Here is a 27,395-nt window from a genome sequence, read left to right as displayed (position 1 = left end):
GGGCTTATAATTGTTGTCTACTTGCTCGTTTAACTTAATTAGACAATGTTTTCAATTTTTTTAGTTTATGGATTAGATTCTAAAATAAGTATGATCTCATTAATGGAGCTCTTCAATCATGTTTTAGGAACCTTTTTTGGTATTGCGCACATATAATCTTTAATCTTATTTCCTCCTGGTGATGAATGGTGATATTTTCATAACATAACCTCATTTTTTTAGGCTAAATATTATTCTCTGATTTTATTTTATTTTTAAATATTTTGCCAAAATTTACATTCTGTATGCACAAGCAAATTCTATAACTCTTTATTATCTGTCTTTCTACTTCAATTATATTCCATAATATTTTAAATAATGGATAAATATTTCCTATACCTAAAGAATTTCTTCTAAAAAAAATTAATTACCATAAAGTTACAGCCTGTTTGCATTATGCTTCCTTTGAGTATTGCCATAAAGTTAAAACATATTTGACTTTTGACTAATGTGTTTAACAAAAGCTTTACGTAGAGAATCAAAATGTACTAGATTTTAATTAAAATATACTAAAATGCAATTTAATACCTTTTAATCTTATAATTTTGTACTTGAATACTTTTATTTTTTGAAAATAAAAATAAAAATTGCACTTGAACCTCCTATATGCAACTCATATGGCAATAGTCGTTAAATATCCCATTGCTCAAAAGTCAAATATAATTCAAATAATAACAAATTAGAAATCTAAGGCTTAAATCACAAAATCAAGAAAATTGAAGGTACAAAATACAATAATTTCTCTATATTTTATCTTCAATCTTCACATAATCTGGGTGTATACATGCTACAATTGGCATCATTAGAAGTAGGGAGTAAAGAATTGAGAGGCCATCAATTAGAAGAATAGAGGTCCTTTCTTTCCGTCCTTTTGTACAGTAGGTAACATTAATATATTGATAAATCTAGAATAATGATTAAATATTTTTATCAAATTTTCAGTATTCATGATTTAGTATCTTTTAAGTACTTTATTTTTCCATGAATATATGACTATATCAGTTTAACCATCATCATGAATATACGACAATATCAATTTTATAGATTTAACCATTATTAAAAAATTATTACATAATTAGTTACCAAAACTTAAGTAAAAAACATAGTACTTACAGTATTGCCCTTAATATATTTTTATAAAATTCATTAAAATTTGATTATTATTTTTATATTTTATTATTGATTTCATCAAAATATAAACAGGTGGCTTATCTATCAACTTTTCCACTATCACCCCCCCAAAAAATAAAAATCTGCCTCACGTAAAGTTGCAGAGTATGCTTAACCTCTAGATTTGAATCATTGCTTATATCCTTGGCCATAATATACAGAATATCCTAGATTTTTAAAAAAATTTAAAATTCATTAAACTCTAAATAAATTAGATCTCCCCAATTGACTTAATTGGTTTAGCTTAGCATAAAATTTATAACAATTGACACGATCGGGATAAATTTATTAGCCAGGCAGCTTTTTTTTTTTTTTTCTTTTTTTCTTTTTTTATGGAAAGTGTGCAACCGTATATATAATAATTACCATGAATTATTCAACTAAGACACCAACAAAGAGACAAAAATTAAAAATTAAAAAAAAATAAAAAAATAAATGACTGAAAAAAGGAAAGTAGGCAAAAATTTATTCCCCTTGCTCCATTCTATCGTTTTTACTGACAGTATTGTTTTTTTTTTTTTTCTTCTTATTAGTTATTATTTGGTGTCCCTGGCTGTGCATGGAGATACATCTATATAATCCATTTCAAGATTTTAACACCATTTTTCATGAAAGGGAAAATCGCACATGAACCTCTTGAGGTTTTTGGTCATAATTAATGGATTTTTTATTTTTTCCAAGATTTTGATATGATTTCTCTAGGGTATGGAGAAACGGTGGCTTTTTCTTCCTTCTTCTTCTTTTTATTTTTATTTGATAAAGCCAATGTGGGCTATCTTGTTTGCTTTTCACAATTATCTACTATCATTACGTGGTGATAGAAATGTAAAAGTAAGCCAAAGTAGGATCCATATGACAAGATGACACTTTTCCGTATGAATATACATATATATATATATATATATATATATATATGTATATAATAATCATAAATTAATTAATATTTGCTATGATGAATAATTGCATCCAAGAAGGAGCATTGCTCATTTTACGTTTTTAGTTACGTAGTTAACAGCACATCAAGCCGGGATTGCATTGATACAATTGTTTCCTTCTTTTGTGTTTTTTCCCCATATCCGATTATATATGGAGCTAAGACAATCAAGCATAATGAGAAATTGAGAATGGACCTTGAATCCTTGACCTTATTGAACAAAACAAGGTAATGGTAAAACATACTTATACATATGGGTTAAAGTCAAACAAAAGTATGGAGCTCAGACAATCAAACATAATGAAAAATTGAGAATGGACCTTGAATCCTTGACCTTATTGACAAGGTAATGGTAAAACACGCTTAAACATATGGGTTAAAGTCAAATAAAAGTATAAAAAGATTTTAAACCGGACACAAAACACGTTTCTCATTCCATCTACTAAAACATATGTATTAAATTTTTATTATTATCTATCTACCATTCATCATGATCATACTTATAGTTACTTCATTATGTGAGTATGAGGGCCCTACATTTCTTGACATTGTTAAGCCCTCATTATTTGAACTCCTTTCCATGAAAAAACCAGGCTGTTTAGGTCAAGAGAATATGGCTCCTTCATTCTCCAACATATAAACAATGGAAGACATAGTTGGTCTGTCGCGTGGAAAATTTTGGACACAAAATAAATCCACTTGAATACATCGTACCACTTTAGAATATTCAATGCTTGAATCCTTCAAACTTACATCCATTAAATCTAAGGCTTTGCCTTCATTCCACAGCAACCATGCCTGAAAACAAAAAAACTATTTTACCCTTTTTGGCCTTACTCATTTACCAAATCAAATTAACTTCTCTGCCTATGGACAAAGAGAAGGAGTGAGTTGTCTCTTACATGTCCCAGGAGGTTGTTGATGCGAACCCGCCCGAGCTCACACCACCGACAACTCACTGGGGTACTGATCCGATACGGATGAAGTCTGGACCGATCACTAGAGCTCAAGCTAAAAGGTTTAAGGATAACCTTGCTGCTTTTATCTAGAGAGTAATTCATTCTCAAAAGGGCTTGTCCATACCTGAAGATAAAAGATCTGTTTTAAGTATTCAAGTGGTGGAGGCTGATAAATCAGATACTCATACATCGGACATTTTATATCGAACACCCTTGCCTCGGACATCGAAGCCTTGCCTTGGATATTTGATCTCGGACTTTGGATATCGGATGTAACTTAGCTCGGACAGACATCAGTTAGCTAGGCCAGACATAACTTAGCTCGGAGAGACATCAGTTAGCTCGGCCAGACACAAGTTAGCTCGGACAGACATCAGTTAGCTCGGATAGGCCATAAGTTAGCTCAGACATTAGGCAGACATAAGTTAGCTCGGTTGAAGACATAATTCAGCCTAGATGTCAAAGTCAACTCGTATAATATAATACGAGTTTAGGAGCAGGTCGTCCTAGGTTCGTATCATTTGGTATCAGAGCTAAATTTTATTCAGGTTTGATCTATCTTTATTTGCTTTATTTGTTTTGTGTTATTCTGCAATTTTAGCATTAGGTTAACGTTGCTTCTATCACCATACACATTCTGCATCTTAAAAAAAAAAAAAAAAATTCCTAGTTGAATTAGGTTTCCTAGTTTTGTCGTATTTTTATTTCCTAGTTTGTTGGTTGTCTTTTATCATTGTTCTTGTTAATTTGGTTTTTGTTGATTTTTTTTTGCTATTTTAGTCTTAGATATTTGCATTCATATATTCAAAAAAAAAAAAAAGAGTTTGCGGCAACATTAAAAAAAAACTAAAAAAAATTTAAAAAAAAAACTGCACATTTGTGTTTATTTGGAGGTCACGGGTTTGGTGTTTGTTTGGAGTTGGAATTGCAATTTTGGTAATTATTCTTGCTACTGCAGTTGCTTATGTTCTGTGAGTGAAAAAAAAGAAAAAAAAAAAGAGGTAAAGCCGAATATAAAAAATATATATATAATAAAAATAAAAATATTTCGGTTTGTTGGAGTTTGATTTGTTTGCTGGAAATTTGTTGCAGCTGCTGGGTTTTTTTTTTTTTTTTTTATTTGAGTGCTAGGAAATTATTTTTGCTGCTGGATATTTGGATTTTGGGTGCTTAAATTATTTGGATTAAAATCAGTTAAAGGATTTGATACAAAACTTGAATTACAAGAACAACAACCAACACTTTTCTATATTTTTGTTCCCTTTGATTCTTGTTCGTATTTGAATTTCTTTTTCTGGAATTTTATTCTTGAACTCATAATCTACTACCATCTGGTGCAGTTTTCAAAAATTTCAACGTTTTCCCATTATTTTATGTGTTTTCTTGTCTAGAAAGCCGAAAAAAATTAGGATTTGTTGGATTCTTTCGGTATTGCCTACCTTTTGCTTGCTGTTTGTTAATAAGTTTAATTAAAGCATACTAGTGATCTAATTGCTATTTTGTAGGTGTTTTAATTAGAACTTTGAGATAACTTATTGAGTGGAAAAAGGTAAGAGTATGTGAGCTTAAAAAAGGGTAAAAGCCGAAACAGGTGTGCAAACACGAGTGTCGAGTCCTCGTTTGAGTGAAACACGAAAGGGAGTGAAATTGTCAGGTCCTATTTTATTTTTATTGCATTATTATACTAACATGACAGAATCAAGAATGAGGAGAGGAGATCCACCCTTGAGGATCAATGAGGAAGAGTCCGTAACATTCCATGGCGATGCCCGAACTACCGGGAATGGAGACCAAGTGGACATGAGAGCTGTTTTGGAGTCAATACAGCAGGTTAGTGCTCAAGTTGAGCATATGAATCAAAGAATGGGAAGGCTAGAAGTTTCCCAGGGAATTCCGAACATAAGAAATAGGCAAGAATTCCATGGAGGATGAGGTCGAGGACGAGGTGGTCACGAGAGACCGAGAGAGGAATTTGGTGAGGAGCCATTCGGTGGAGACTTTGAGGAAGGTATGGATGAAACTTTTGCTGTCCAAGATAGAGCTGGCCATGGAAGATATAAGAGGGAAGATACAGATGATGATTTGGGAAATATCAAGGTTAATATCCCACCTTTTATGGGTAAAAGTGATCCCGAATCTTATTTGGAGTGGGAAGAAAAAATGGAGATGATTTTTGACTGCCATAACTATTCAGACGGTAAGAAGGTGAAGTTGGCAGCAATGGAGTTTGGCCATTATGCACTCCAATGGTGGACCAATGAGAAAAATACCCGAAGGAGAGTTGGTGATGATTTAATCTTGACATGGCGTCAAATGAAAGGAGCCATGAGAAAACGGTTTGTGCCATCCCATTACCATAGGTTGCTGCGACAAAGGCTTCAATCTTTATCTCAAGGAACTAGGTCCGTGGAGGATTATTACAAAGAGATGGAGATGCTTATGATGAGGTTAAACATGAGGGAGGATAGGGAGGCAACAATGGCAAGATTTCTTGGAGGGTTAAACTGTGACATTGCCAACCAACTTGAGTTACAACAATACTTGGAATTGGAGAAGATGTTGTATGTAGCAATTAAGCTTGAGAACCAATTCAAGAGGAGGGGTGTTAGCACACAGTTTGGAGGAATTTCTAGCAGTGGAAGGACAAGTTCAAGTGGCTGGAAAAACAATTCTACTTATGAAAGCAAGATGAAACCGAAGCTTGGTGAAGAAGCTACTAACCGGTCAAGAAGGGAACTTAAAGCCAAATTTGTCCAAGGCATTAAAGGTGAGGTAAAATCTGAACCTAAACCTCAAAAGTCAAGAGAAATTATTTGTTTCAAGTGCCAAGGAAAAGGACATATAGCCAGCCAATGCCCGAATAGAAGAATAATGGTAATTAAGGGTAATGGAGAGGTGGAATCCGAGAGTGAGGCTAGTGGGGCTGAAACCGAGCAAGAGGAGGATTGCAATGAAGATGAAGCCGAACCTGTAGATACATCTAATGCCAAGTTGAGCTTGGTTTCAAGGAGAGTACTTGCTGTCTACAAAGATGAAGAGCAGATACAAAGAGAAAATATCTTTCACACTCGCTGCGAAATACAAGGTAAAATTTGTAGCATGATTATAGATAGTGGGAGTTGTATCAATGTGATAAGTAATCTTGTAGTTAATAAATTAGGCTTGAAAACAAATAAACATCTAGAACCCTATAGGTTACAATGTTTAAATGATAGTGGTGAGATGAGGGTAAATAAACAAGCCAAAGTAAAATTTAGTATAGGTAGATATGAGGATGTAGTCTTATATGATATTGTTCCCATGATTGCTGGACATATACTACTAGGTAGACCATGGCAATTTGATAAAGATTCTATTCATTTTGGTTTAGAAATAGTATTGTTTTCAGGTTTAAAGGAAAGAAGGTCAAGCTGGAACCATTATCTCCTAAAGAGGTTTACAAAGACCAATTACAAATGCAACAAAGGAGAGAAGCCGAAAAGCTCAAGGAAAAAGCAAATATGGCACCAACGGCTTCACCACCCTTTCAAGGAAGTAAGATTGAGGTTGCTGACCAAGGTAAGGTTTCTAAGACTTATATTGAGTGGAAAGATCAAGGAAAATCCGAAAGAGAGGAGAAAGAAAGTGGCAAAACCGAGAGCATGGAGAAGGAAGAAAAATCCGAAGGTTTGCGCCAATCCAAGGGAAAAGAAAGAAAAGAAAGGTTAAGTAGCAATTTTTATTTGAGTTTAGGGACATTAATAAGGTTATTGAGTGTAAGAAACATTTGGTGGTCATGATTTATAAAGAAAATTATTTTAATGATCAAACTAACTTTGAAGAACTTGAATTGCCAAGTTCAATGATTTCTCTTTTGAAGGAATTTGGAGATGTCTTCCCAAATGAAATTCCAAGTGGACTACCACCTATTCGAGGGATAGAACATCAAATTGAATTTGTTCCAGGAGCTGCCATACCAAATAGACCAGCTTATAGGAGCAATCCCGAAGAAACAAAGGAGCTGTAAAAATAGGTAAGTGATTTGCTTGATAAAGGATACATTCGTGAGATTTTAAGTCCATGTGCTGTTCCTATTTTGTTGGTACCTAAAAATGATGGTTCTTGGAGAATGTGTGTTGATTATAGGGCTATAACTAACATTACCATCAAATATAGGCATCCCATTCCTAGATTAGATGATATGCTTGATGAGTTGCATGGTGCTTGCATGTTTACAAAAATTGATCTTAGGAGTGGTTATCATCAAATTAGGATGAAAGAAGGTGATGAATGGAAAACCGCATTCAAAACTAAATATGGACTGTATGAATGGTTAGCTATGCCTTTTGGATTATCCAATGCACCTAGTACTTTCATGAGGCTCATGAATCACGTAATGCGTCCATTTATTGGTAAATTTGTGGTTGTTTATTTTGATGACATTGTAATATATAGCCAAAATTTGGATGACCATGTGGATCAACTTAGGCAAGTTTTGCAAGTTCTTAGAAAGGAAAGATTGTTTGCTAACATTAAAAAATGTAAATTTTGCAAAGATGAACTTGTGTTTGTAGGATTTGTAGTAAGTGCTGCAGGAATCAAAGTTGACCAAGCTAAGGTGAAGGCAATTCAAGAGTGGCCAGTTCCTACTTCTATCACCCAAGTGAGGAGTTTTCATGGCTTGGCAAGCTTTTATAGAAGATTTGTCAAGGATTTTAGTACCATAGCAGCACCATTGAATGAAGTTGTCAAGAAGAATGTCGGCTTTAAATGTGGGAAAGTACAAGAAAAATCTTTTAATTTGTTGAAAGAAAAATTGTGTGATGCACCTTTATTAGTTTTGCCAAATTTTTCTAAGACTTTTGAAATTGAGTGTGATGCTTCAGGTGTAGGTATTGGAGCTGTCTTAATGCAAGAAGGAAGACCCATAGCCTATTTTAGTGAAAAATTAAATGGAGCTGCCCTAAACTACCCGACTTATGACAAAGAGATGTATGCTTTGGTGAGGGCTTTGAAGACGTGGCAGCATTATCTCATGCCAAAGGAGTTTGTGATTCATACGAATCATGAGTCTTTGAAGCATCTCAAAGGTCAAGGAAAGCTCAACCGAAGGCATGCCAAGTGGATTGAATTTATTGAAACTTTTCCCTATGTGATCCGCTACAAAAAAGGTAAGGAAAATGTGGTTGCCGATGCATTATCCCGAAGGTATGTACTCTTTTCTACCTTAGATGCTAGATTGCTTGGATTTGAATAATTGAAAGAACTATATGAGCATGATAGTAACTTTGGAGAAATTTTTAGAACCTGTTTGAAACATGGATTTAATAAATTTTACATATTTGAGGGATATTTGTTTAAGGAAAACAAACTTTGTGTGCCTAATTGTAGTATTAGGGAACTATTGGTTCGGGAAGAACATGGGGGTGGTTTAATGGGTCATTTTGCTGTTTTAAAAACTTTATCCTTGCTGCAAGAACAGTTTTATTGGCCTAACATGAGGAGAGATGTTGAGAGAATTTGTGAAAGATGTTTGAAGTGCCGAAAAACAAAATCAACATTGAAGCCACATGGATTGTATAAGCCTTTGCCGATTCCTACCTATCCTTGGGAAGATTTGTCTATGGATTTTATCCTTGGGTTGCCTAGGTCAAGGACAGGTAAGGATTCAATATTTGTTGTAGTAGATAGATTTTCTAAGATGGCACATTTTATTGCATGTAACAAAACTGATGATGCATCCAATATTGCTAATTTATTTTTCAAGGAAATTGTGAGATTGCATGGAATGCCAAAAAGTATTGTTTCGGATAGGGATGCTAAGTTCTTAAGCTATTTTTGGAAAACTTTGTGGGCTAAATTAGGTACTAAGCTTTTATTTTCAACTACTTATCATCCACAAACTGATGGACAAACCGAAGTAGTAAATAGAACCTTGTCTGCATTGTTGAGAGCATTAATTAGTAGAAATTTAAGAACTTGGGAAGAATGCTTGCCACATGTTGAATTTGCATATAATAGGTCTTTACATTCAGCAACTAAATTTACTCCATTTGAAATTGTTTATGGTTTTAATCCTTTGACTCCATTAGATTTAACACCTTACCTTTAAGTGAGTGTGCTAATCTAGATGGAAAACAAAAAGCTGAATTTGTAAAGTAGATTCATGAGAAGACACGAGCAAATATTGAGAGGAGGACCAAGCAATATGCAAAGGTGGCTAATCAAGGCCAAAAATCAATGGTGTTTGAACCTGGAGATTGTGTGGCTGCATTTAAGGAAAGAAAGGTTTCCTGAACAAAGGAAATCCAAACTCATGCCAAGGGGCGATGGACCTTTTCAAATTTTGGAGAGGATAAACGACAATGCCTACAAACTTGATTTACTAGGTGAGTATAGTATTAGTGCCACCTTTAATGTTGCTGATTTATCTCCTTTTGCCGCAGGTGATGACTTCAATTTGAGGACAAATCCTTTTCAAGAGGAGGGGAATGATGCGAACCCGCTCGAGCTCACACCACCGACAACTCGCTGGGGTACTGATCTGATACGGATGAAGTCTGGACCGATCACTAGGGCTCAAGCTAAGAGGTTTAAAGATAACCTTGCTGCCTTTATCCAGAGAGTAATTCATTCTCAAAAAGGCTTGTCCATACCTGAAGATAAAATACCTGTTTTAAGTATTCAAGTGGTGGAGGCTGATACATCGGATACTCATTCATCGGACATTTTATATCGAACACCCTTGCCTCGGACATCGGAGCCTTGCCTCGGATATTTGATCTCGGGCTTTGGACATCGGATATAACTTAGCTCGGACAGGCATCGGTTAGCTCGGCCAAACATAACTTAGCTCGGAGAGACATCAGTTAGCTCGGCCAGATACAAGTTAGCTCGGACAGACATCAGTTAGCTCGGACATCAGGCAGACATAAGTTAGCTCGGTTGAAGACATAATTCAGCCTAGATGTCAAAGTCAACTCGTTACCTAATTTGCGATTGACTTTATTTCTTTTTGGTTTTTATTTATTTATTTTCTGGACAAATAACTTTAGGAAGGTTTTTTTTTTATTGTAAATTAATTAATTTCTAATTTAATATAAAGGAATTAATTAATCAAACTTAGATTAGGAAAGGAAGTATAGTTGCGGCCAACTAGGTTTCTTTATGCGTGTGGCCGGTTTTTCCTAGGGTTTTTAGGGTTTATTTTATTTCTTTCAAAGCCTATTTAAAGGCTTATTTTTTAATAAAAATACAACTTTGATTTGATTAAGAAAATACTTGTGAGATTAATTATCTCTTTATTCTTTGAGAACACCTAAAACACCATTAGAGAATTGGTTATTTTAGCTTGACTTATCAATAGATTTTCCATCCCCTATTGTGGCGTCTATATTATACCAAAGTTTCTAACCACAGGTTGGTTAGAGGTTGAGGTCAATTCCATTAGAACTTGAACTTAATTAAGATCCGGGCTAATATAATACAGGTTTAGAAGCAGGTCGTCCTAGGTTCGTATCAGTTGTGATGGTGATCAGGATGTGAGAACTTTCTATTCTTTTTTCTACTTATGATTTCTATTAGAAGAACACTGAAGCTGAACACGTCGGATTTTATTGAAAATTTTCCATCAATTACATACTTTGGAGACATATACCCACTATATATAGATAATGAACATTATAATCAATAAATAAGTTTGGTATATGGAAAATTTTAAAAAAAAAAAATGTAAGAAATCTTAGTTTCCCACTTACTATGTTCCTACTACTCTCCTTGTTCTAACTTCTTTTTCATCATCATCTCCTAAAATCCTTGCTAAGCCAAAGTCAGAAATCCTAGGATTCAAGTTGCTATCTAGCAAAATGTTGCCTGCCTTAAGATCTCTATGAATAATTTAAAGTTTAGAATCATGGTGGAGGTGGAGAAGTCCTCTTGCAATTCCCATGACAATATCAAATAATTACTTCCATTTCACTTTCATGCTTCTTTCATTATCTGCAAAATTATTACAAAAAATCTTTTGTAAACCCAAAAGTAGAACCACTTTAGTGATTATTAAGTTTAAGAATATTTCGTACCAAAGATTAAATGATCCAAACTTCTGTTGGGCCTATACTCATAGATTAATATCCTTTCTTCTCCTTGAATACAGCATCCTAAAAGTGCAACCAGATTGCTACGCTGAAGCTTTGCAATCAGTTAATACTTCATTCTTGAACTCTTTAATACCCTCTCTTGAATTCTTGGACAGTCTTTTTACAGCCATTTCTTGTCCTGTTATAAGGTTCCCCTGAATAATATCATATAAAATCATAGTTTTTATAAATTTCTTATTTGCTCTCATGATCAGATGCATAAATATCATACATAAATATAGTTCAACTATACACTAACATAAAAAATGTACCTTGTAAAGAGAATGAAAGCCGCCTGATCCGATCATACATTCAGGAGAGAAATTATTTGCAGCAGAAGCAATGGTAGCCAAATCATATAAAGGCAGTTCTACATCTTCTTTATCATCAATTTTTTGCACTAGTATATCAATATTTATTCCTCATAAGTTCAAAAATGCAATGACTAATTATGACACTATTCCAACAAGATACTGAAAACGAGAACCAATTAAGTTTTAAACAGAATGGGAGTAGTTTTCCTACCTCTCAACGTGCTCTTTCTTGTGTTCCAAAATATCCACCAGAGAACCAGGGCCAAGATACATATGCTAGAGGTAATTACTGAAACAATTATGATTGTCTCTAATCTTCTTTTTCTTTTCCCATCTTGAATTGATTCTATAAGAGAAAAAAAACACAGACGCAACTTTTCAAGTTTTTTTTTTCCACTTTCATTTACTAACAATCAAATCTAGCTTTTCCATAGAAGTTTCTCCAACTTCTCTGTTTATTTTAAGATTCACTAAACACATGCAAACAGGACATTTGCAATGTCAATTGTCAAACACTTATACATGGGCTCTAACCATTTTAAGTTTCTAAAATGACATATATATGATCCTAGTATTGAAAAAAAAATGGTAAATTTCTTTTGAAAATGAAAATTGAAAGAGGGAATAAGGTGGTAAACTTACTAAGTTCAGAAGCAGGCAATCTCAAACAAATTTCATCTAAATCACTTCTCTTGACTCTCAATTCTTGAACATCAATCAGGTCATCAAACCATACCTGTGAGATCCCACATCGGTTGGAAAGGAAAACGAAGCATGCCTTATAAGGGGGTATGGATACCTTTCCTTTGAAAAACCTTTTAAAACCGTGCGGGCGGACTCAAAGCGAACAATATCACAAGCGGTTGGGTTGGGCTGTTACAGTTGGTATCAGAGCCAGTACCCGGATCAGTATGCTAGCGAGGATGCTGGGCCGCAAGGGAGGTGGATTGTGAGATCCCACATCGGTTGGAAAGGGGAATGAAGCATGCTTTATAAGGGCGTGTGGATACCTCTTTCTTGAGAAGTCTTTTAAAACTGTGCGGGTGGGGTCCAAAACAGACAATATCACAAGCGGGTGGGCTGGGCTGTTACAATACCATACAGCTGCTTCTTCTTTCAATATCAGAATTTGCATAAGCTGTGCAAGAACAGTTCCTCAAGCAAAACTCTTTGCACTCATCCAAGTTCATACTTTCATTGGACCAGAACTCCAAGAAATTAGGATACTTCACACCGCCAAGCTTCACAAAGTCATCTCCATTCTTGCAATATTCCAATGGCAATTTCCTCATACACATCAAATTTCGGAATGAACCAATCCAAACATTCACATATGGGATCCTTGTTGGTACTACAAAAGCCATTAGCACCACAGTAACCATAATTGTTGCACAGTTCATAAGGCACTGCATGTTGTGGTTCTTTGACCACTATAGAGAAGAAATGTGAGAAGAAAAATAAAAAGAATTCTATTACCCTCTTGGAAATAGAATACAAAACATAAAATTTCTCTCTCTGATTCTCACGTGGAATCTATCTTGTTTTACTATCAAACTCTCTCTGGAGTTTTAACTCTTCTCTCAAGCTCTTTTTGGAGACTTAAACACTCTCTCTTGGAGTTTACTCTCAATACTCCTCACTTGGGATGATATTGAGCTTGCTTGGCTTGGATTGAATGCAACGGGATGGAGCCTATTTATAGGCTCACAAGGTCGGTGCATGTCCACCAATTTCAACTTCTTCTGACGGTTGCCCAAGTGCAGCAACAAGTTGTTTTTCAGTGTTAAATGTAGCAACCATTGTCAAAAATGGTGAGCTTTTGGCTTCACACTGTCAGTGCAGTGGTGCGGCTGGACTTCACAATTCTCTCCCTTCAGTCGTATTTAAAAACTGATGGTGGCATCCGTTCCGATTATGTCTCTGCATAGCTTCAGCTTCCTTTGAGCAACAACTTTTGTTAGCATATCTGCTGGATTCTCCTTTGTATGGATCTTCATCAGTTTCAGCAACTGTTGTTCTATTAGTTCACATATCCAATGATAGCTGATGTCAATGTGCTTTGTATTTAATGAAACATTAAGTTCTTGCTCAAATCTATGGCACTTTGGTTATCACAATGTATCTTGTAGTCTTCTTACTTGATGCCCAGTTCTGTGAGAAAACGCTTTAACCACAACATTCATTTATTCGCTTCTGCTGAGGCAATGTACTCTGCTTCTGTAGTGGATAAAGCAACACAATTCTGCAATCTTGACTGCCATGACACAACTCTCCTTATAAAAGTGTAAAGATAACCTGATGTAGACTTTCTATTATCAAGGTCTCCAGCAATATCTACATCCGCATAGTCTTTTAAGACTGGGTCACCTCCCCCGTAGCATAAATATAGCTTTGATATACCCTTAAGATACCTAAGAATCCACTTGACTGTTTCCCAGTGTTCTTTCCAAGATTTGAAAGAAATCTCTTCATAACACCTATTGCGTGAGCAATGTCTGATCTGGTATACACCGTTGCATACATCAGACTTCTTACTGCTGAAGAACAAGATACGGATGCCATATTATCTATCTCTTCTTTGGATGAGGGGCACGATTTCTTACTCAACTTGAAATGATTTTCAGGTGGAATGCTGATCGATTTGGCTTTATCCATGTTGAATCTCTTTATCACTCATTCAACATACTTCTCTTATAACCTTTTGTTCTTCCTGTCTCGGATTATTTGCATTCCCAAAATTTGTTGAGCTGGTCCTAAATCCTTCATATCAAAGGACTTAGATAATTCATTCTTCAGCTGACTAATTTTCATTGCATCTTGTCCAACGATCAACATGTCGTTAACATATAGCAAGAGTGCAATGAAGTTTCCATCTGGAAATTTTTGAATATAAACACACTGGTCTGCTACAGTCCTTTTATAGTCTTGACTCACCATAAACGAGTTAAACTTCTTGTACCATTGTTTTGGTGCTTGCTTGAGGCCATATAAGCTCTTCTTCAACTCGCAAACGAGGTTTTCTTTCCCTGAAACTTCAAATCCTTCTGACTACTCCATGTAGATTTCCTCATGTAAATCACCATGAAGAAATACTGTCTTCACATCCATCTGTTCAAGCTCTAGGTTTACACTTGCTACTAAACCAAAAATGACTCGAATTAAAGTCATTTTTACCACTGGTGAAAAAATCTCATCAAAGTCGATTCCTTTCTTCTGAAGAAATCCTTTGATCACCAATCGAGCTTTATGCTTCACCACCTTTCTGCTGCCATCTTTCTTGAGCTTGAACACCCATTTATTCTTTAGTCCCTTCTTTCATGTTGGAAGGTTAACCAACTCATATATATGATTTTTCTACAAAGATTCAATTTCATCTTGCATTGCGTGCAGCCACTTTTCTTTACCTTGGTCAGAAACAGCTTCCTGGAAACTCTCTGGCTCCCCTCTTCAATAAGCAAAATATACTTAGATTCTAGAAATCTCTTTGATGGAATCCGGCCTTGCTCAAATCTCTGAACTTGTAAACCATTGGTTTCAGGAGGTGTACCATCATCTAACTGCTGTGATGGTCTTGCAGCTTCCTGAGAGTATTGAGTCTCCCCCTTCTCAACATCCCCTTCTTCCTCCTCATCTGCTTCTAGTATATTTTCATGCACCTCGTTATACTCTGTGGCTATTTGGACTGGTGCTGGATTAAAACCAAAATCTTTGACACTAGAACTATGATTAGGAGACATTCTAGGCTTTTCGATGTCTTTCATTGTCTAGTTTTCATGGAACACTACGTCTCTGCTTCTAATAACCTTCTTTGTTTTTAGATCTCATAACCTGTATCCAAATTAGTCATCTCCATATCCTATAAAGATGCATAGAGTAAATCTTGCATCGAGCTGCTCTTTGAGCTCCTTGAATACATGTGCATAAGCTAAACAACCAAATACTCTTAAGTGAGAGTAGGAAGGAATCTTACCCAACCACATTTTTTTTCGGAATTTCAAAATTCAACAGTACTGATGGTGATCTATTGATTAAATAGCAGGCAGCACGAACAGCTTCTCCCCAAAATGGCTTTGGCGGCTTAGCCATACTGATCATACTTCTAACATTTTCCATAATTGTCCGGTTCATTTTCTCGACTACTCCGTTATGTTGTGGGGTGCGAGGGACCGTCTTCTTATGTTGAATGTTGTGTCTCTGCAGTAGGCATCGAACTCCTTGGAAGTATACTCCCCTCCATTATCTGAGCGAAGACATTTCAGCTCCTTTCCTGTTTCATGCTCTACCATGGTATGAAACAATTTGAAGTAATCCAATACCTGGTTCTTTGTCTTCAAAAAATATACCCACACCTTCTGAGAAGCATCATCAATGAAGGTCAGGAAATACCTATTGCCGTTTAATGATTCCACCTCCATGGGACCACAAACATCAGAGTGCACCAGACTAAGCAACCATGATTTCCTCGATGCAGAGGAACTGAAAGAGACTCTATGTTGCTTACCGAACAAGCAGTGACTACAAGGATCTAGTGCAACATCCTTGCAAATAGTGATAAGCTTCTTCTTTGCTAAAGTAGACAATCATTTTTCACTCATCTGACTAAGTCTCTGGTATCATAGATTTTGAAACGCCTCTCCTTCTGCAATGTTGAGGCTATCTACACATATCTTCACATGAGTCTTGTACAAAGTTCCACAAATATGTCATCGGATAACAACTATGGCACCTTTCGTCATTTTCCACTTGCCTTTGCTGAAATGGTTGTCATAGCCTTGGTTGTCTAAGGCTGCTCCCAAAAGTAGATTAAGCCGAAGATCTGGAAAAGATATCCTTTAAAGTGATTGTACAACCAACATTTATTTTTACCTGAATATCACCAGTTCCCATCTTTTTTGCAAAATTGGAATTTCCCATTCTTACCGTACCAAAGTCTCCTCCTTTGTACGTTTTGAAGAAATCTCTATATGGAGTGACATGGTAGGATGCTGCAATATCGACTACCCACTCAATGTCTTGGGTTGATATATGAAGACATGTCTCTTCTTGGGTGGAGCAGAGCGCCACTTCTCTTGTAATAGCGACTAGTGTTTCCCCATCCTTCTTCGGCTGATTTCCTTGAAGTCTCTGCTCTCTCAACAACTTTTTGCAGTTCTTTTTCAAGTGACCCTCCAAGCCACAATGATAGCATTTATATGATGATTTCTTGTAATCTGTAGATCAGCCTCTGCTCTTGTTCTTACCTCTCTCGCTGTCTCGACCACCTCTTTGCTGTCTTCCTCTCTCTGTGACGAGGGCATGTGACTGGTCCATGCCAATGTCCTTTATCCTGACCTCTTCATTAAATAGGGCATCCTTAACCATAGACATAGTAAGCTTGCCATTCGGAGCCGAATTGCTAAGAGAGACTACCAATGTCTCTCAACTGTCTAGAAAAGAGCTTAAAAGTAGGAAAGCCTGATCCTCATCCCCTAGTTGGTAATCCACAGCAGATAGTTGATTTATCAAGCTCTGGAACTCACTGATATGCTCGGCTACAGAAGTTCCACTTTGTAATTTTAGATTTACCAATCACTTAAGCAACAGGGCTTTGTTCCGAGCAGTCTTGGCTTGGTACATGTCCTCTAATTTCTTCTAGAGGACATATGTGTCCATTTTCTTCGCTACATGATGGAAGACACTGTGATCGATCCATTGCCTGATCTGACTGATTGTTTTCTTGTTTAATTTCTTCCATTCTGCTTCTTGGATTTACTCCTTTAGCTTCTATAGGATAAAAAAAATCCTTACAATTGAGGAGATCTTCCATTCGAGGTCTCCAAAGTGTATAATTGGTGGCATGAGCTTAACCATAGCTCCCGAAGATGATTCTTCCATTGACATAATCACTTCACCAAAAAAAAAACAAAGCTGAATTTGGCAAAACGGAGTTAATCGTTGCATCTGGAATGGCCAAAAATGGTGGACTTGACTCTTCCGAGGTCAAACTATAGTCATCAAAATTATTAGGGCAAAAATAAAATTTTCCAAAATTTTGGGGTCAAATTGTAAATACAAAAACTATAGGGGTCAATCTGTAATTTCTAAAAATATAGGGGCTGTTCTGCAATTTCAGAAACTTTTGCTGACATGGCAGCATGATGATGTGTCAACAAGTGGCAGATGATGTGGCTATTGCATGGCTGACGATGTGTGGGTTGCATGGTGGATGATGTGGCTGCGTGTGGTGACGTGGCAAATGACGTAGTCGTCTTCAACCTCCAGACGGTGCATGTGGCCTGTGAGGCGAGTGATCTGCTGCAGAAAACTTCAGGCGGTGCGTGTGGGCTTGTTCGCAGTCGAGTTGCTCTCCAACGAACTTGGTTTTTCTCTTCTCATCGAGTACTTTCACCTGGTATCATCAAATATTTAATTTAAGCAATTTTTCGAAACACCAACTTGAAGAACAAAGGTTCTATTTCTTCAAATTTGGAACCCAAGCTCTCAACCTGGAGCTCTGATACCACTTGTTGTGGTTCTCTGGCCATTATAGAGAAGAAATGTGAGACGAAAAATAAAAAGAATTCTATTACTCTCTGGGAAATAGAATACAAAACACAAAACTTCTCTCTCTAATTCTCATCTGAAATCTCTCTTATTTTACTATCAAACTCTCTCTGGAGTTTTAACTCTTCTATCAAACTCTCTTTGGAGACTTAAACACTCTCTCTCGGAGTTTACTCTCAATACTCCTCATTTGGGATGATATTGAACTTGTTTGGCTTGGATTGAATGCAACGGGATGGAGCCTATTTATAGGCTCACAAGGTCGGTGCATGTCCACCAGTTTCAACTTCTTCTAACAGTTGCCCAGTTACAGCAACAAGTTGTTTTTCGATGTTAAATGCAGCAACCATTATCAAAAATGGTGAGCTTCTGGTTTCACACTGTCGGTGCAGTGGTGCCGCTGGACTTGACACTGTATACATCATAGACCAATTGGTGCTGCCATTATGCAATATAAAGAGATCTAACGAGCCTAAATGGTCAATTTTCATGCGTGTAGCGACTGCATTGGAAATGGTCTGGAAAGTGTAATACAACTCCTCGTCGTTAGATATTAGAGTAGAGTTGAAAACAGGATTAGCTAGTGTATTAGGACTAGCACTGAATCTAAGTCCATCCCATGGTCCTCACTAAGACTTTATATTGTTTCCCATGGCAATGAATAATTGAGGAAGACCCTTGTTCTTCAACCTGAATGTGAAATCACCGATTGATGGATCATCTTGGCTTTTCCATGATGTTACATATCTTTAAAGACTAGTTTTGAAGTTCCATCCAATCTTCATGCCTGCTCAAATTGTGTCTGTTGGATAATCAAAGCTTTGCCATGCATAATATACAGTATCATGATCAGAGGTGTTGTTGTTGTTGTCCATTCTGTTTTGGTCTCCAACAACAAGATTCCCGGACTCCAAAAGCTTAGCAGCTGGATTGTTTGCTACCACTGATGAATTTAAGGACCAAATGGTGTTCCTTGCTTGGTTCCGAAGAAGAAGATTTCAATCGCTGGTGATGATTAATGTCCCATAAGAATCAGTAAGTGGGTTGTTTCTGTTTGCTACCCAGACAATTACATGTGGGGTATTCTTGTACCATATTCCTAGGTACCTTTTGTTTGAGATTCCAGGAGAGAAAAAGCCAAGCTCAAAGATTTGTCCCTTGGAAACTAAAGTTTGGCCATGGATATCAGTGATTGACTGTGTGGGAGTTATGGTGTCAACTGTTGAATTAGTACTACATGATTTCAAGAGAAATTGGAGAAAGAAAAAAGCAAACAAGACGATGGTGAAGAGATGACTGGTTTCCAATGGGAATTTTTTTTTTTTTTAATTTTTTTTCGTCCTTTGAGTCTAAAAGTGTTTTTTAGATTAATTTTCTATAAAAACTCAGAATTTGGTCCAAGAGATGCAATTTAATATAATAATGCCAGGGACCTAAAGCTTTAAGATTTTGACTAAATCGTCAATTTTTGTGTCAATGCCAATTTCTTGAAGATGTCATAAAATTTTATTATCTATAAAATACCAATTAATGGATGCAACGTATTCATTAAAGAAGCTTGAATCAGTCTAAAAGTTTGAATAGATGAATGAAAGTAGTCACTTTCTACGTGGATTAAGTATTGTTTTTTTTTTTTAATTATTAAACTACATTTATTTATTTATTTTTGTTTGGCAAACATTGCAGAATTAAAAAAAATTATTGTTTCCAGTTTCAATAAAACTCTTACGCCTGGTTCACCCAGAAAAAAAATATAATGAGAAAAGAGAAACTATTTAATGAATTTAATTATTTCTAAAAAAATAAAAACTCAAAATTTAATTGTGAAAAAAAAAAAATTTGTTTGGGGGTATACATGAGCCTCTTATCATAATTAAGATGACCTTTCTTTCTTTCTTTTTCTTTTTCTTTTTCTTTTTTTTCTTTTATGGAATTCTATTTGATATTGACAACAATCGACAATTCCACACAAAAAAAATTAAATAAAAAAATAAAAAAATATTGACAATTGACTATTCTTTTTTCTTTTTGTTTTTTTTTTTTTTTTTTTGGGTAATTATGTTGACAATTGACATGAAGATGTAGAGACCTGTTTCATCCGCGTTCACCAAATTTTTCTACTATCAAGGCCCAAGCCTCAATTAAAAAGGGTCCTTGACAATTTTAATAATGGCCCATTGCAATAAGAACATGGACCTTCGTTTTTATATATATATATATATATATTAATGCAATTTTGATTTAATTAAGCATCGATTTTATATTATATGATGGCCATTTTCAATTTTATCATACCAACTCTGATGAATAAGTGAGTTCAAAATGGCTGTTATGACTAATTGGAAATGCTAATTGTAGACAAAATCAATTCCGTAAGGAGGAACTATTATTATATCCTAATTAATTTCCATTGAAATTGAAATCAACAATCACCCAACTCCTATTTAATATTATAACAACTATCAATATTTTCTAACACCCAACATTCAGATCAAAATACTATTTTGTGAAAATAGTCTAGCGGTATTATTCATAATTTCAAAATTGTAAATTCAAATAACCCCAATAATAAGAAAAAAAAAAAGTTCATATCAAAAAATAAATTAATTTTAATTTCAATACTCCATGTAAATAGGCAAAATAAAAAATCTAGGAAGCTCAAATTGGAGATCTTTAACTCTCAACATTATTCTACTTTCTTTTCTTTTCTTTTCTTTTTTTCTTTTTAAATTTGTTGAGGAGAATATTCTCTTTTTTTTTTTTTTTTAATTTTGTTTGTAACATTCTTCTACTTATTTTTTTTTTTCCAAAATAATATGTTCCAACGACAAACTTATGGTGGAGACTTATGGCCCTCCACCAAACTCTGCTTGAACTCACATTTTTAAATGGTACAAGCCTATAATTGGTTATGTTCATATTCAACTTTAATTTCATTAATATCTGAAGGAAAAATACATTAGTATAAAATGAAAATCAACTTATTAATTAATTATGATGTCATCCTCCTTCATTTTGTTCTTCATTCATCTCACTTTTCTTCGTCCAAATAAAATATATAAATATACACTAAAATATATTATTGGGAGCTCTTCGCTACCGTAATATCATTGACGATGACTTTTGGGAAATTCTAGATCTATTTATTTGTGAATAATATCAATGTGTAATGGACTAGCTAACAGATCTATATTTTATATCTTTGCTTTTGTATATATGAACCAAAAAACGTGTAATGAATAAACAATTCACGAGTAGGATATTATACCTTAGCTATCTAACAGCTTCAAGAAGATAATATTTAGAAATATTATATTATATACACTTGAGAAGGGACAATATTATTATGTAAAGAGAAGGGGTAGTTAGCAATAGAACTTCCAGAAAGAATAAAACACTTAAAATACTTTTCAAACACCTAATAATATATTTACTAATTATATGTATAAAATGCCCAGAAAGAATATTTTAATATCATATTGGTTGTTGATGATGAATGAGTTTAATGATGTTTGAGAATGAGATTCAACCCAAATTAGCTAGCTGTAAAATGATAATGATGCAGAGAAGAAAGTGGAGTGGTCTTTGCTTTTAGCGTTTAATTTGTTGGAATTTGGTGGATTGTGGGTTGCCATCAATGCTTAGTAATAAATGAAAAACGAGTATATATTTTTTATATTTTTGTGTATAGATGTATGAAGGAACTAAAAATTGTTAGATGGAACGTAGAAAGAAACAACGTTTGAATTGTTCAAATTGTGTAGACTTGCATGCCTGCCTTCGTCACCAATAAATATATACACATACATATATACTTTCTCTTTCGGACTATTTATTTTGCGCGTTGAAAATATTGTACCGAAACAACTGGCTTCTAATTTTTTTGAATGAACTCCAACCAAACACAATGCATCATCTTTCTAAGTACTCCATCTACTAAACCAGTATGACATTGTTGATTTTTTATTGCTTATTAGACCATCCAATCACTTTAGTAAAATTGGGAGTTGTCTTTGGCCACTAGCTTAAAACTTATTATTTTCCTTCTCATGTATCCAGTGAGTTTAATTTCCAAACTTTCAATATCAATGGTATTTTGTGACATCATGAACAAAGAAAAAAAGAAACAATAAATTAATTTGTAATAATAATAATTGTAATAATATGTCACCGTGAGATATTAGTATCACAAAGTGCTCTCGTGATTTGACTTTAACATAAAGTAGAAATCGTAAACATTTTGTCAATTCAATTACCAATTCACCCTTCCTGGTAAAATAAACAAATAATTACCAATTCATTCTTGCTAAAGAAAGAAAAAATATCCATATATTATGTAAAAGAAAAAAAATCACTTTAGGAATAAATCTTATCAGTTAATATGATTATTTATGGAAGCAGTATGTGTTTATGGTTCCTCAACTGGGTGAGTTTTACACGTGGTAAATGCTTTGCTAGTAACAGATTAAATATATAATATAGTTTATGTACCATTTTATTATTAGGCCGATGCATAAAATATTCAATTAGTGGTATACCTTGGAAATAAAATTATTGTTGTTCTACCGCACTCTTTTTCCATCTTTTTAACGCATCTAAATCTGTGCGGGGATTATGGAAATTTATACTTTCACATTCTCTATGTTGAAACAAATAAAGGATCTAATCCCCATAAGATACCAAAAAACCAAAAACAAATCCCATTTATAAAAAAACAAAGACTAAAACAAAAAGTAAAAATGAGTTGCACATGTCAAAGAATGTGAAGGCTAATAAACAGAGCCGCCCCTAAGTCAGACCAAAAACAAACTCTAAGAAATTAAAGCATTTTCATACATATATATATATATATATATATAATTAAAGCATTTTATATATATATATATATAACTTTTTTTTATAGTAATAAATCATCATACCATAAATAAATACCAATTAAAATCAAATTATATCTCAAGTCAACTCTCTGTTTCCTTTCATATTCCTTTTTACATATAAACAAATATATACACCGGCAATTGAAAATATATATACAGAGAAACTGACACGCGGAAACAGATAGAAACAGAGGAAGAACCAGACCAGTTTTTTCTTCCCCTGTTTGCTCTGTTTTTTAAACAGAGGAAGAACCAGACCAGTTTTTTCTTCCCCTGTTTGCTCTGTTTTTTCTTTTCTTTCACGGTCAATGATCATATGTATCATCAGCATACCATGCATGCAATGATTGAATGAATGAATTCCATGCCCATCTTCTGAAACTCTCCTAAAGTACAAGAAAATCATCTGGTTGTTGTTTGGCAAGAAAGAAAATATGCATACAGGGAATCACTGGGGAGGCTCATTTGAGCTGAGCAACACAGGGAATAATGCAGAAGATGATGATCATCACAGGAACAATGGAACAAGTGAAGACTGGGATAGAGCTTCTCTGTATCATCGTCAGCAATCCAATCTTGATCTTGATCATAATCACCAGCATCAATTGAATGATACACAAAGAAGCTGGCTTTTAGGACCGCCTGATGTGAAGAAAACCAAATACGTGGACTTGGGTTGCATAATATGCAGCCGCAAGGCTCTCAAATGGAGTATCTTGTCGTTTGTTATAGCTTTCATGGTGATTGCACTTCCTATCATCATTGTCAAAGCCATTCCAAAGCATAAGTCTCATCCTCCTCCACCTGATAATTACACTCTTGCCCTCCACAAGGCCCTCCTCTTCTTCAATGCCCAGAAATGTAAGTTTGTTTCTTGCTCATTGACCTTTTGACTTTGTCATTTGTTATTTGTCATTTTGTTTCAAACAAGCAATGCAAAAACATAAAAAAGTTAAAAAATAACAGTTGGGTTTTCGTGGACTCTTTCTTAGCCTATAGAAATTATAGGTGGAGAGAAAATTGAGATTCACAATATTTTAATTATTCTATAAAACAGACCAATGATAAAGTATGTGTTGTAAATTAGCTAGGGCTTATGTATTACTTTCACGGGTTCGTACTATTATTATTATTATTATTATTATTATTATTATTCCCTTTTGCTTAGGAATATAATTAACCCTAAGATTTTAGGGTGGTCTAGATCTAATTTTGCCTATATTTTTTTATATGATAGTGAGATTATAGATGACTACCTTATAGGTTGTTTTTCTTTGCTTTAGTTGATTGAGAAAATTGATGAGACTCGCAAAGTCTTGGTCATCGTCCATGATGGATTTTCGGTGCTTTTTTCGTTTATTTGTTCATTCTAATATAGGGAACCACGGGCCTAATGGCCGGCCAAAAGCATGTGCGGTGTAATATACACGATGCAACTATATATCTTAATTAATTTAAATAAAAAATAAATCAGATATGAATCACCTCTTTGGAAAATGTCAACATTTCATTATATATTTGTATACGTCTACAAATATTAAGATATAATTAAATTTGGTCGAATGCAATTTGGTGCATGTTACCAATTTCGATCAGCCATTGTCAACATCTTAAAGCTCTCTTTGTTCTTTGTTCTTTTAAATTATTATTATTACTTTTTTGCCCCTTTTCTAATGTTATATTAGATGCTTCCAAATGTAACTTTTTCCTTCATCCTAAAATATTATATAAAATAAAATAAGAACATAATTTATTTATTTAATCATTTATTTTTATATTGAAATATAAGGGTTGGAACTCAAATTATTGCCTGAGAAAATCTAAAGCATTGTGAATGGGATTAAATCATTAAAATACATATATATATATATATATGGATAATGATTTATATATTATATGTGTCAATGGTTAATTGGACATTGCAGCTGGGAAACTGCCAAAGAGCAATGGAATTCCGTGGAGAGGAAACTCAGGACTAAGCGATGGAAATGATACAAACGTCAAAGGAGATCTAGTTGGAGGGTATTATGATGCAGGAGACAATGTAAAGTTCCATTTTCCAATGGCGTATGCCATGACCATGCTCAGCTGGAGTGTTATTGAATACAGTCACAAATATGAATCGATCGGAGAGTATAAACATGCTAGAGAGCTCATCAAATGGGGTACTGATTACTTGCTCTTAACCTTCAATTCCTCAGCCACCAAAATCAACCAAATTTATTGCCAGGTACCCCATTTAACATACTTAAGTTGTTAGTTGGTATTAGAAAATTTAACAAAGATTAGTCTCAATTAAATACATTTTGTTCATTACAAACTTTAGTTACCAAAAAACTCGTTTAACTTGTCCAATTTGGCTTAGGTGGGTGGAGGTCAAAATGGTTCTACCATAGAAGATGATCACAACTGCTGGCAGAGACCAGAAGACATGGACTATGAACGTCATACGCAAACATGCTACTCAGGGCCGGATATAGCAGGTGAAATGGCGGCGGCCCTTGCCGCAGCCTCCATAGTTTTCCGTGACAATGCAGCATACTCCAAGAAGTTGGTACGAGGAGCAGAAACAGTGTTTAGCTTTGCAAGAGACTCTGGGAAAAGGAGATCATACAGCCGAGACAATACTTATATTTCTCCCTACTACAACTCCACAGGCTACTACGACGAATACATGTGGGGTGCTGCTTGGTTGTACTATGCTACGGGAAATTCAACTTATATTTCATTGGCAACCAACCCGGGAATACCTAGAAACGCCAAGGCGTTTTATGGCCTCCGTGAGTTGAGTTACCTTAGTTGGAATAACAAACTACCGGCGGCTATGTTGTTGTTGACAAGGTTAAGGCTATTCCTGAATCCAGGCTACCCGGCTGAGGACATGTTGAGAATGTACCATAACACAACCTGTCTTAACATGTGTTCTTATCTCCAAAAGTTCCATGTCTTCAACCGGACCAGAGGTATGTATACCATTATGCATTATATATGTATTAGGTTATTTTGTTCAACTCTTATTTCTACTTAACAAACATTTGGTTATGTAACATTTTTGTTTCTAAAACCTATACTTTCAATTTACCATCTATCCAACCGTATGCATCAAACTAATGCACAATATTTTAGAAGGATTTGGAGAGAGTTTAATAGTAGTGTTTGAATTTGCAGGAGGAATGATCTTGCTAGCCAATGGAGGGCCACAGCCTCTTCAGTATGTGGCTAATTCTGCTTTCCTGGCATCTCTGTTTGCTGATTATTTGACTGCTTCTGGTGTTCCTGGTTTTTACTGTGGCCCCAACTATATTACAATCGATGCTCTTCGGAGCTTTGCAACCTCTCAGGTAGGTTTATTCACTATTAGAAACCAAAGATAAAATTTCCCATTTCATGTGCAAACTCTGCTTAAGATTAATGCCATCCTATACAATATGTTCAACTTGATGGCCTATTTTGGTTGCTTGAATATACTCTGTCTTAAAATGTGCATATTTTTGGTTTGTATTATTATGGTCAGATGGACTATATACTAGGCAAAAACCCCATGCATATGAGCTACGTGGTGGGGTTTGGCAAGAAGTTCCCAAGACAAGTGCATCACCGTGGTGCATCAATACCCAATAACAAGAAATTTTACTCCTGCAAGGATGGATGGAAGTGGTTCCACCTAAAAAAACCCAATCCTAACAACATCACCGGAGCCATGGTCGGAGGGCCTGATCGGTTTGACCAGTTCCGAGACATTCGCAGTCACTACAACAATACAGAGCCAAGTTTAGCTGGTAATGCAGGGCTGGTTGCCGCACTTGTTTCGCTGACAAAAACTGCTGGCGATGGCATTGACAAGAACACCATATTTTCGGAGATTCCACCACCCGGTCCACGGAACCCCCCACCGCCACCACCTTGGAAGCCATGAGCACATCTGAAACGATCATTTCTGTGTCTAAATTTTTCCTTATTTTTGAGCTACTGTTTATAAGGCAAAAATTTGATATGTTTATTCATATGAGACTTCAGTTGATCAGGCATTGTTTTATGTTATATTGTACATACTTTGATTTTCCCATATGGACTTTTATGGTTGCTGCCTTAATATATGTTATGTACAATATTTTGTGACCTTAACGTAGACCTTTTGATCCGCTGCAACGTTAGACTAGTTTGTGGCCCTTTGTGTTATTTTCTGGACTCCATAAGTTAATGACAATGTGTAATCTAAATGTAATCCAGGTTTCCTAAAACACTCGGCGGTACATGGAACAAAGAAACTGCTAATACGGCCAGAAGACGACAAGCTAAGTCTGAAACATGTAAAAAAAGGAAAACAGATTAAAACAATCTAAAAATTAAAGAAAGAACCAAGAGAAGGTTAGGTAGCTATATTTTGTGGTATTTTTATATCAAAATTACCATATTTGCATCATAGAAAAATATGAGATTTA

The 27,395-nt window shown here is 35.1% G+C and overlaps 1 protein-coding gene and 1 pseudogene across 1 annotated transcript; one reads left to right on the top strand and one right to left on the bottom strand.

Moving 5' to 3' along the window:
- Nucleotides 1–2,617: 2,617 nt before the first annotated feature.
- Nucleotides 2,618–11,029, bottom strand: LOC125420959 (receptor-like serine/threonine-protein kinase SD1-8; annotated as a pseudogene).
- Nucleotides 11,030–23,096: 12,067 nt separating this feature from the next.
- LOC107410658 (endoglucanase 12) lies at nucleotides 23,097–27,078 on the top strand. Its single transcript, XM_016018109.4, has 5 exons — nucleotides 23,097–23,814; nucleotides 24,879–25,183; nucleotides 25,319–25,916; nucleotides 26,122–26,294; nucleotides 26,468–27,078. The coding sequence occupies exons 1-5, from the start codon at nucleotides 23,388–23,390 to the stop codon at nucleotides 26,867–26,869; spliced, it is 1,905 nt and encodes a 634-aa protein (XP_015873595.2). The 5' UTR covers nucleotides 23,097–23,387; the 3' UTR covers nucleotides 26,870–27,078.
- The last annotated feature ends 317 nt before the right edge of the window (nucleotides 27,079–27,395 follow it).

Source organism: Ziziphus jujuba, chromosome 10 (genome assembly GCF_031755915.1).
Source record: "Ziziphus jujuba cultivar Dongzao chromosome 10, ASM3175591v1".
In the NCBI taxonomy this organism is placed as follows: Eukaryota; Viridiplantae; Streptophyta; class Magnoliopsida; order Rosales; family Rhamnaceae; genus Ziziphus; species Ziziphus jujuba.
This window is presented reverse-complemented; position numbering and strand designations above follow the sequence as displayed.

Coding starts and splice junctions, on each gene's coding strand:
- LOC107410658 (XM_016018109.4), top strand. CDS start 23,388: ATGCATACAGGGAATCACTGGGGAGGCTCATTTGAGCTGAGCAACACA. Junction 23,815..24,878: donor CTTCTTCAATGCCCAGAAAT/GTAAGTTTGTTT, acceptor TGGACATTGCAG/CTGGGAAACTGCCAAAGAGC. Junction 26,295..26,467: donor GGAGCTTTGCAACCTCTCAG/GTAGGTTTATTC, acceptor TATTATGGTCAG/ATGGACTATATACTAGGCAA.